General features: G+C 37.5%; 2 protein-coding genes and 1 long non-coding RNA gene across 3 annotated transcripts; all 3 read right to left on the bottom strand.

The window, feature by feature from the left end:
- Positions 1 to 1,959: 1,959 nt before the first annotated feature.
- Positions 1,960 to 2,964, bottom strand: LOC117340872 (non-specific lipid-transfer protein-like). The gene has a single exon (XM_033902652.1). It carries the CDS (start codon positions 2,962 to 2,964, stop codon positions 2,269 to 2,271), a length of 696 nt encoding a protein of 231 aa, XP_033758543.1. The 3' UTR covers positions 1,960 to 2,268.
- A 263-nt stretch (positions 2,965 to 3,227) lies between these two features.
- Positions 3,228 to 3,995, bottom strand: LOC117316495. The gene is made up of 3 exons (XR_004529865.1): positions 3,898 to 3,995; positions 3,601 to 3,637; positions 3,228 to 3,340 (listed from the first exon to the last, which is right to left on the bottom strand). It is a non-coding gene; the product is annotated as an uncharacterized LOC117316495 (long non-coding RNA).
- Positions 3,996 to 5,483: 1,488 nt separating this feature from the next.
- On the bottom strand, positions 5,484 to 10,927 carry LOC117316485 (fibropellin-1-like). Its single transcript, XM_033871096.1, has 5 exons — positions 10,800 to 10,927; positions 10,375 to 10,562; positions 9,569 to 9,626; positions 8,197 to 8,250; positions 5,484 to 6,171 (listed from the first exon to the last, which is right to left on the bottom strand). The coding sequence occupies exons 1-5, from the start codon at positions 10,891 to 10,893 to the stop codon at positions 5,579 to 5,581; spliced, it is 987 nt and encodes a 328-aa protein (XP_033726987.1). The 5' UTR covers positions 10,894 to 10,927; the 3' UTR covers positions 5,484 to 5,578.
- Between the last annotated feature and the right edge of the window lie 1,228 nt (positions 10,928 to 12,155).

Genomic DNA, 12,155 nt, shown 5'->3' with positions numbered 1-12,155 from the left:
AGTTATGCGCTGATGAATGCCAACTGGACAAATTTGTCTTTGTCCAGTTGGCATTCATCAGCCCATAACTTCCAAATGAAAGAAGCTCAATGCTTAAGTATCACATAGTCGCGACTTTGTGTACTGATATTCCCCGTCGGATTCAATTATTAGAGAGAGATTTTCCCCGTCGGAATTTTTCGTGCCATTATAATTAGCCAATGAAGGTACTTTATAGCTGAAATCCAAACGATTTGTTGATTACTAATAGTTTATTGTAGTCAATGTTTAATGCCAAAACTCTGTCCATCGTGTTTTGATCGCGATTATTGGGTATTTTTGACAAAAATCATAGCAATTTTGTCGTTTGACAGTAGGGCAGCCGGATAATATTGAGCATCAATCAAACACGGCAAGTTTATGAGATTAACGAATTACTGATATGTATAAAGGAAATAGCGTAGAATTCCGTGGGTATCATCATATTTCGAATAGTATGGTAAAATGCCACGTATCACTATAAAACATACCCCAGCCATGTCCTTACGCCTATCGGGTAGATACTCCCCGTCGGATTTGTATATACTCCCCGTCGGATTCGTAACTTCCGGTATCACCCGATGTAGTAGCAAAACCTTGTTTGGGTATCTCGTCTGCCATATTGTTAAATAAAGTGATAAGTAAGATAAATAAGTGAGACATTTTTATTCCTTTTATCTTTAATGCCTACATAAAAAGTAAGTTATCATTTACATATATACGCCAATAATCAGCCATCATTATTGCAATGTAAATGACAAAATACTACTCCTAAGCTCATTCTCAGTCACATGTCATGTTCATTTAATAAATTGCTAATTTTGTAAAATGATAAGTTCAAATATGTTCCACAAGCACACTGTGAACAGATAAATAATCGATAAGGTCCTTTGTGGTGTAGGTTACAGCGAAAGTGTTTAAAGGTTCCATTCATTATTATATTGTATTTGAGAAATTTATTACTGCATTCAATCTAGATTCTTATAATGATTACAGTAAGAGCTGTTATTTAACAGGATGTCAAATGAAAAGAGTGGAAGTATTTTTACTACGTAAATATTGCGATAGACTTTAAGAGATATAATTACGATGGCATTTTTGTGTATCGAGCGGCAATATAATTAAAATGGTATTAAGGTCTGACGAGGGCGATGTCATTATGGCGGCCTTAAGGTCTACCGATGGGCGATATCTTTTTTTTTTTTTTTTTCACTTATTCATTTTATTTGTTCATTGACATATTTTTCATGATCAAAAACAAAGGAAAATGATTAAATGAAACCACATATTCAAGATCAATTACTCTCCGATTTAACAAAATCACTTTCCATTTATAATAAACTCATTCACCAAATTCATATACTTGATTGAGCAGCTAGTCTCTACACACCTGTACTTGTCTTTCTCCCATCTTTTGTAAATGTGCCTCCTATTCTAGCTAGGAGTAATTCATGGACCTCAAAGGTGTAGGCAAGCTACATACACTTATAATAATATCAAAACTATAAATCACATAGTTCATCATCAGATGTCATCAAATTGGAACGATGCAGATTTTGATGAAACATTTCCTTTACAATGTTGGTGGAAAATTCCCACTCATTTCCAAAGGTGAAACAAAGAAACCCCAACCCTCTGGGTGAATTCTCCAAAGTAAAACCCCATACACATAACCCTCTGGGTAAAATTCTCTAAAACAAGCCTTGCTAGGATGACCTTTACTACTCGGGTTGAGATTTCTGTGACAGAGCTTAAAGGTTAAGAGAAAATTACCTCATGTTAAATAGCACTCAATGATTATTAAGAAACAATCACAAATACAAAGTAGGTAGACAAGACCAATTCCTGACATTTGTAACAGAAATTGACTATAAGTATCATACATTACAAATTGTTTTAACCACCTATATATAATTATGGATACAAAAAGATTTAGATATGGAATGGTAGACTGAAACACCAAAGCTGTTGAATTAGAAGCATGATTTCTATCGGCGTTTCAGAACAGTACAATTTTCACGATGATCCAACAAAATAGCACCAATTCTATAACATGACCAGGGAATTCTCAGTTTTGTTTGACTGTTTACATATAAATAATTTTCCAATATTACGTTATAATAAAATATCACAGAACTCTTCTGTACACAGTGTAGATTTCTGTATAAAATACTTTCTGTAGCACTGTTTCTAGTTTGCATTTAAATCCATGAGTCTGGTTGATTTATTTTCTCAATCCATAATCCACATTTACAATTTGGATTTCCCTGCTCTGGATTCAAACTCTTTAAGCTTCATTGCGAGCCCCATATTTCCTTGAATCTTAAGCTTTCCTTGGAAGAATGCCTGCTGAGGGCTCAGCTTCCCGAGCATTAAGTTGAACATGTCCTCATCCTCCATGATGATGGTTACATCACCTTTTGCATCACCACCAAATTTGACTGATCCACTTCCATTTTTAGCATCCACAACCCAAACTCCAGTTCGATTCTTTCCCTTCACTTTAAAACAGAAAACTCCTTTCATCTTCTTCACAAACATGGGACCATCTTTTCCCAGGTTTTCCTTGATCTCTTTAAAGATGACTGCCGACTTGAAGTCTCCCTCTGATGAGGCACTGGCTGGAGCAAACTGCCCAGATTTACCTATTGTCTCAGGGAAGCCATGTCGATAGACACAGTCTCCTTGAATGAGTTGTTTCCCCATGACTAAAGCGGTGGATCCTGTAGCACAGTTGTTATTTACATTATAAACTGGAATCCCAGTCATACCAAGCTGGTACACAGCACACTGTCCACAGGTAGAATCAGCCATACACATATCCCACACAAGCTTACTGCACTTCTTCAAACGATATTCCAGCATCTTCAGGTGCTTTTGTCCCTGCTGTTTTAGCCATCTCAGGGTAGTCAAGGTTTTCTCTGCAAACTTTACAAACTTGGTCATTCCGACCCCAACCACAAAAACGCGTCTTGACAGCATACTCGTGCTTCTGTTTTCTGTTGGGCGATATCATTATGGCGGCCTAAAGGGCTACCGAGGGGCGATATCATTATGGCGGCCTAAAGGGCTACCGAGGGGCGATATCATTAGGGCGGCGTAAAGGTCTACCGAAGGGCGATATCATTATGGCGGCCTAAAGGTCTACCGAGGGGCGATATCACTATGGCGGCCTAAAGGTCTACCGAGGGGCGATATCATTATGGCGGCCTAAAGGGCTACTGAGGGGCAATATCATTATGATGACCTTAATGTTTACCGAGGGGCTATAGAATTATGATGACCTTTAAGTTAACGGAGGGGGAGATGTTATTATGATGAACTTTAGGTTTACCGAGGGGGAGAGGTAATTATGATGACCTTTAGGTTTACCGAGGGGAGATGTAATTATGATGACCTTTAGGTTTACCGAGGGGCTATGTAATTATGATGACCTTTAGGTTTACCGAGGGGAGATGTAATTATGATGACCTTTAGGTTTACAGAGGGTAGATGTAATTATGATGACCTTTAGGTTTACCGAGGGGCGATGTAATTATGATGACCTTTAGGTATACCGAGGGGCTATGTAATTATGATGACCTTTAGGTTTACCGAGGGGAGATGTAATTATGATGACCTTTAGGTTTACCGAGGGTAGATGTAATTATGATGACCTTTAGGTTTACCGAGGGGCTATGTAATTATGATGACCTTTAGGTTTACTGAGGTGAGATGTAATTATGATGACCTTTAGGTTTACCGAGGGGCTATGTAATTATGATGCCCTTTAGGTTTACTGAGGGGAGATTTAATTATGATGACCTTAATGTTTACCGAGGGGCTATAGAATTATGATGACCTTTAAGTTAACGGAGGGGGAGATGTTATTATGATGACCTTTAGGTTTACCGAGGGGCTATGTACATGTAATTATGCTGACCTTTAGGTTTACTGAGGGGAGATTTAATTATGATGACCTTAAGGTTTACCGAGGGGTTATGTAATTATGCTGACCTTTAGGTTTACTGAGGGGAGATTTAATTATGCTGACCTTTAGGTTTACCGAGGGGAGATGTAATTATGATGACCTTTAGGTTTACCGAGGGGCTATGTAATTATGATGAACTTTAGGTTTACCGAGGGGCTATGTACATGTAATTATGATGACCTTTAGGTTTACCGAGGGGCTATGTAATTATGTAAGGTGGTAATAGTGTAAAGTATGTATTTTTTCGTACTGTAAATAAATATACAACGAACTGCTCTTGTTTTCCATCGATCATAATTATAGAGAAATTAAAAATCTTTAAAATCCTTAATTCATTCCCCATGGAGTGTTCATGTTTTCTTTCGAAATTTGTATAAACATTCATGTCATATTTTATTTATCTGTTTCATTTGCATGTTAAACTATTACAATAAACATACATGGCTTGTAAACCTGAGGAGAGCGTTCTAGTTTTATTTGATTTCTACGCTTCCGTCATACCGGATCTGGAGGTAGATACCTCATATTCTAGTTGTTAAAAAGCTGATTAGCCTGATCATTTGATTGGTGATAATTTTTCCTTTACTCCTTAAAATACGTAGGTAGGAAGAGACTGGCGAGGGTTATAGTTTCGGCTTTTTGTTTTTGTCGAGTTAGCTTTAGCAGAAATTATTCTATGGGGATTTTAAAATTGTGTCTCTAACATTTAATTTATTCCCGTTTTCTGATAAACAACTGGTGTGTAGTGTGACTTTTATGAATACAGATCTACGTTTAGTTGGTGTGTAAAGTGGTATGGATATCTCTGTTATTCCTACACCAGAGTTCCCCTATTCATGTATTTATCAATTTATTTATACATTTAATTATATATTTATCAAGACAATTAGGCTCATATGCATTTTTGCGCTGATTTTATTTGTGCCTTGGTTGACAGGGAACGGCAGCTGGTCTTCCCAGAAGGGAACTCTTATTAACCTAACCCTTTGACTGCCACCTTTTTGACGTCGCCAATAATGCCGTTATGGCAATTATGTGTCGCGTGTGAGGAAGTTGCGTAATTGAGAACATTTTTTGTTGTATTTTATTCGTTTTTGTTTTCTTTATTTATTAAGATTATTTGGGAAAACCGGTTATAGACGTAATAGAAATCTTCAATGGTGATAAGGAGGTACCGACAACCGGATCACACTGCTTTGTGAGTCTGTGTGTAAAAAACAACGTTACTGCTCTTTATTTCTTATCTAAACAAATCAGCCTTTTCGAAATAGTTTGAAGCAAAAAACGATAAATAGTGGCCAGAATTAAAACTCATATGAATGTATATCGAGACGCTTGCTAACGAGCCAGAGGATACGGCTATAATTCCCGAGAGGATGAGCGTCTTCAGTGTCATTGACGCCACCAGTAAACATGTTCCGTTGTCATTTAAGTACAGATCGTAGAAACGGAACATAAACATGCAGAAACACACAGAAACGTTAAAACGAAACAATACATGTATTCAGAACAATTTATTGTTGTTCACTTTAACTGTTTTCATTAGAATAGCCAGTACGATGGGAACGTAACCGTTTGTTCACTTTGATTTCAACACAACGGATCTGGCGTCGGACCACCACAGGTATTTACTCTGCAACAGAACCCGAAAGGTTCAAGGTAGGATGGTTCCCAGCATGGATCTGCCAAGGTTTCGGGGGTATCTGGACACATGCACTTAAAGTCGTTTGAATTTGGAATAGGCGTGCACGTAGCAGGAGGGTTACATTTGGGCGGTCCGTCGCATACACTAGGAGTTGTCGGCATCGCTGTTGCTAAGGTAGTTGTTGACGTCATAAGCAAACCGGAAGTAGATGCGGCGACTATTGGGCTAGATGTTGCTGTTGACACGTTACAGTTGACGCCCGTGAAACCCACATCACACGAACAGTCATATGTGTCGTTGAGAGGTTTACACAATCCGTTAACACAGGGGCTGGAGTCACAAGGATTCAGCTTGTTTCCACATGTAGGGCCGCCGTAGCCCACAGTACAATTACAAATATAAGAAATCGCGTTACTGTAACACGTTCCCCCATTCTGACAGGGGGACATTGCACAGTGATCTTCCTTTTCGCATTGTGTTCCGGTGTAGTTTCCTTGACATGCGCAGTAGTAACCGCCAGTCAGTTCCAGACAGGAAGCTATCAACAGATATAAAGTATTAGAAGGAATGGCATTAATGGGGATAATCAGCCGAGTTTACCACCAACAGCATCTTACTTATTGACCGTAGCCGTATTTATAAAAGTTCAGCATGAATTCATATTAGCTCTAAAATATGCTGTTTAGGTCGTATTGGGAATAGTACACGATTCTGTTCAGACATTACATTGCTGTGTATGTATAATGCCATGGCAGGTGAGAGGAGACTTTTGCGTTCAACTTGTTGGAAATAATATATCTTGTTTTTAATAAAATGTCTTCAAGGACAGATATGTAATTTTTCAACAGGTTTAAGATGAAAGACATGATTCAATGAGATTGCATAAAAGACAATAAGGGATGTTGATGGTGCTACGATAACTTACCATTGTTATGACAAGGATTGGAGTCGCGCTGCTATAACTTACCATCGTTATGACAGGGATTGGAGTCGTGCTACGATAACTTACCATTGTTATGACAGGGATTGGAGTCGTGCTACGATAACTTACCATTGTTATGACAGGGATTGGAGTAACGTTACGATAACTTACCATTGTTATGACGGGGATTGGAGTCGCGTTACGATAACTTACCATTGTTATGACAGGGATTGGAGTCGTGCTACGATAACTTACCATTGTTATGACAGGGATTGGAGTCGTGTTACGATAACTTACCATTGTTATGACGGGGATTGGAGTCGTGCTACGATAACTTACCATTGTTATGACAGGGACTGGAGTCATGCTACGATAACTTACCATTGTTATGACAGGGACTTGGAGTATGCGTTACGATAACTTCCATTGTTATGACAGGGACTTGGAGTCGTGCTACGATAACTTACCATTGTTATACACGGATTGGAGTCGCGTTACGATAACTTACTTGTTATGACAAGGGATTGGAGTCGTGCTACGATAACTTACCATTGTTATGACAGGGATTGGAGTCGTGCTACGATAACTTACCATTGTTATGACAGGGACTGGAGTAGCGTTACGATAACTTACCATTGTTATGACAGGGACTGGAGTAGCGTTACGATAACTTACCATTGTTATGACAGGGACTGGAGTCGCGTTACGATAACTTACCATTGTTATGACAGGGATTGGAGTAGCGTTACGATAACTTACCATTGTTATGACAGGGACTTGAGTCGCGTTACGATAACTTACCATTGTTATGACAGGGACTGGAGTCGTGCTACGATAACTTACCATTGTTATGACAAGGATTGGAGTCGCGCTACGATAACTTACCATTGTTATGACAGGGACTGGAGTCGTGCTACGATAACTTACCATTGTTATGACAAGGACTGGAGTCGTGCTACGATAACTTACCATTGTTATGACAGGGATTGGAGTCGCGCTACGATAACTTACCATTGTTATGACAGGGATTGGAGTCGTTCTGCTATAACTTACCATTGTTATGACAGGGATTGGAGTCGCGCTACGATAACTTACCATTGTTATGGCAGGGATTGGAGTCGCGCTACGATAACTTACCATCGTTATGACAGGGATTGGAGTCGTTCTGCTATAACTTACCATTGTTATGACAGGGATTGGAGTCGCGCTACGATAACTTACCATTGTTATGACAGGGATCGGAGTCGTTCTGCTATAACTTACCATTGTTATGACAGGGATTGGAGTCGCGCTACGATAACTTACCATTGTTATGACAGGGATTGGAGTCGCGCTACGATAACTTACCATCGTTATGACAGGGATTGGAGTCGTTCTGCTATAACTTACCATTGTTATGACAGGGATTGGAGTCGCGCTACGATAACTTACCATTGTTATGACAGGGATTGGAGTCGCGTTACGATAACTTACCATTGTTATGACAGGGATTGGAGTCGCGTTACGATAACTTACCATTGTTATGACAGGGACTGGAGTCGCGCTACGATAACTTACCATTGTTATGACAGGGATTGGAGTCGTGCTACGATAACTTACCATTGTTATGACAGGGATTGGAGTCGCGCTACGATAACTTACCATTGTTATGACAGGGATTGGAGTCGCACTGCTTCACGGGTCCTGATACTTTAGCTGTAATGTCAATACAAAGTTACGATCAGGACACCTGTTTTGATTAAAACTTCGCTACCTACATTGTTTGATGCCCAAGCATTAGTAATAATTAAGGTTACGGTTTTAAAGTTGATACATATGTCGTATAACATAATGAACATTGTGAAGAAGTTATCTTGTATACATGAATTTGAAACTGGAGTCGATTGTACATTAACTGTTAATACATATATCTCTTTATGGAAACACATCTCTACATCGTGGTGAGCTAATTAACGACTATATGGTTCGATTGGTTATGTGTTCCATGGAGGATTTGATGTTCCTCTGTGTCCTCTGCAAGGTAATCGGGATGGTTTCATTCCTGTTATATTCCCAATCTGTTTCTATCTGCCATAACAATGTCTTCACTGGTACAAATTTACACATTGGGTTTACCCATGATCTATATATATATTTACACCTGAATAGCTTGCTCTCAAAACATGTGATTTTCTGGATTGTGTTTTTTATATATATAACATAATAACACAAATGACGAAGGAAAACAACTTTTTGACTCGTGCCCTGACCAGGCCTCGAACGCACGATCTACGGCACCCAATCGCCTAGCCAGAAATACCCACAGCTTATACCGCTGCGCCACATCGGCGTTCTTAAAAAGAACGTTTCAATGGCGCAGTGATGGTCGGTCCCGACACATATATATCATAGTGAAGGGATTGTTATGTTCATCGTTTTTATAGGAAGACTATCAGGTAAACTCTACACAACAGTGACGAAGGCGAAATGGAAGTATTTATGGAGTTTTTAAACCTATGTTGGCACTTCTCTTGACTGAGTTAGTTTACAGTTCAATTAAGGGCGTGTGTTCCCTGTGGGTCCAAAGAAGAACGAATAATTAAGATGATTTTATTACAGGCGAAGTGTGATGACTTTATATCAATATCAAAGATATTTAGTAAAATATAAACTCCAATTCATGTAAACATGGTGACAAAGGAGCGTACCCGTGATGAATTATGTGGTATCTGTATGCCCACTAATTGGGTATAGACATTTTTGCTTGTAATGAAACCCGCTGTATATATTAAATTATTTAATTTAAATTAATTAAATGTATAAATATTTATCTAAATAATCTTTGAATTCTTACGACACATTGAGAAGAAAACTGAGGAAGATTCATTCCGTAACTTCTGACATTGTACACCGGGCTTATTGATAAGATTATTGATGTGTTTTATTTGACACGGCTTATTATAGGAGGTCGGAATTAAACACTGTATTCCCTCCCAAAATCGAGGAGATGAAACTTGATGGATATATACAATACCTTCTATTTCTGCTGTTCTGTTCAGTAAATCTGCAACCAGTTGCTTCAGCTGTTCAACCTTATAAAATAAAATAATCTTCTAGTTAAAATACTAAACACACGCGTGAGGTAATGTTGAGTTGTTAATGTGAACAAGTCAGGCGAGACAACTCTACCCATAGTTCATCCTTATTATGATGAATTGATTTATAGCAGTACATGTGATATTTTTACGAAATCTTTTTGAAGCCCTTTTTCAGGTAGTGTATTATTTTATCACTTTTTATATTATCAACTGTTGTAGCTCTTTTATATAGAGATTACATAACGAGCGGTTGTTGTATATGGTATATGATATTACGATAACTATTCATTGTTATGACAGGGATCGGAGTAGCGCTACGATAACTTACCATCGTTATTTAAATAGAGATTACATAACGAGCGGTTGTTGTATATGGTATTTCTTTCACCTTCGTTAGTTATCTGTACATGTTTCCACCACAATTAACAACTATTCTAAGAAATGGACCTGCTTTGCTTTCCACGGATTTACCACTGCCATGGTGGTATATTCTTGTTCGCTTTACTGAGTTGATAAGAATTCAGCAAATGCGCCGATCTTTGACAAAAGTTTCACCTAAATCGGAACATATCCACAATCTCCATTTTGCTTTCGAAAAAATAAATTTTACTATTTGTTATTCGACAATGAATCAAAATGGAATGTTTTTGTAATATTCAATTATTTTCTTTGTCTGGTTTACTTGTGATGTGCGACATTTTGGGATTGTTCAAAGTCGTTTTCGTTTGATTTAATACTTTACCTGATCTGTGAGGTTCTTGTGGTTTGAGTTTGAGGCTATAGTTTTCTCGTTGTCAAGTATCCGGGCGGTTTGTGACTGGACAGTATGTTTAAGGCTAGCAATATCCTTCTCTGCCTGTGTTAGGTCTGCGTACTTGACAGTCATTGCTGTGACCTCATCTTTCAGTTCACAAAACTGAGACTCAAATGCTGTAAAATACCATTAACTCCATAAAAAGAATAACGAGGGGAACGTTTTAATCATTCATAATTAAAATAGAATAACAGAGTAGCACTATATAAATAATATACATAATAGATGAAACAAATTCAAAAGTTTTTACATGATATGTAAGTTGAAATGTTTCGTGTAACGCTAACCGACATGGTTGTCCTTCCGCTGGCGTAACTCTGCGTAGGTACAACACGGTACAAAATGTTACTTACAATCTGAATGGAGAATGCATTTGTTGTCTGTAGACACACAGGGTAAAATAACCACAATACTGAGGATGAAACAACTATACACGATATGGTTCATGTTGTTACTGTACGTGTAGAGCGAACTCAGGCTTTGTACCAGATAAGAAAGGCGTGTCAATCTACTTGGTCGCCTTTATCTGTCCATGATGATACTAGGTACGAATTAGCTATCAAGGTGACCAGAACCAGATGTATGGGGGTTGTGACAGAGATAACAATGACGTCTAATATAGTGTTTAGTATGTCTTTATTTCTCAATAATGGAACAAACTTTCTTTTTGCTTACTGAACTATATGTAAACAACGTTTTATTGTGAAGGTTGTGGCAATTTGAATATGTTCAAAGCGCCAAAAATCGTTTGCTTGTTATCCCATATATTATAGATATCTTGATAGGTAGCAACATGATTCAAGGCAATCATATATTTTTGGTCGGTTGTGTTATTTGACTATGTGTTGTTGTTGTTTTATAGGATATTGGAATAACAAGGGACAATCGTGACAGGTTACACGTATGTGTTTCGGGGGTGTGTTCCCTGAACGCCTACATATTTAGAACAATAGGCAGAGACATCAAAGGGAGGGTAATTATAGTCTGTTTCATACATGTTCTATATTTACCAAGATATTTTACCTGTATAAATCATTTGACAACTAAAGAAAACCAAAACACTAGCATACAAATTTTAAAAATTCTATAATATAGTATTAATCACATTGATATAGATAAGTTATACAAAAAGTAAGAACATTAGAATTCTGCAAGTTAATACATCTTTTCATAATTTGAAAACAACATTATCAGAATCTTTATTATAAATTGAGAACTACAATTATACACGTTAACGTAAATTTACACATTTTGATAGGAATAACATCATTAGAATCTTAATTATATAGAGCACTAGAAATGTACATGTATGCTAATTTAAGGATACACAGTTTGAAATATCACTATTATAATCATAGAATATTACGTGTTAATATAATATCACATATTTTGATAGGACTATTAGAATCTTACATTATGTTTATATCATATAATGTTATACAACGGACAAAATTGAAATCAATGAATATACACAGAAAACTGTAACAGGCATGCAAATACATGTATACATGTACACAGTTGGAACAAATCAACAAATTTATTATCACAGTGTAGTAAAATACAAATACGATAAAGTACTGTCCATGTTACATCAGTACAACATTGTCCATGTTACATCAGTACAACCTTGTCCATGTTACATCAGTACAACCTTGTCCATGTTACATCAGTACAACCTTGTCCATGTTACATCAGTACAACCTTGTCCA

This window comes from Pecten maximus, chromosome 2 (genome assembly GCF_902652985.1).
Source record: "Pecten maximus chromosome 2, xPecMax1.1, whole genome shotgun sequence".
Taxonomy (NCBI): domain Eukaryota; kingdom Metazoa; phylum Mollusca; class Bivalvia; order Pectinida; family Pectinidae; genus Pecten; species Pecten maximus.
This window is presented reverse-complemented; position numbering and strand designations above follow the sequence as displayed.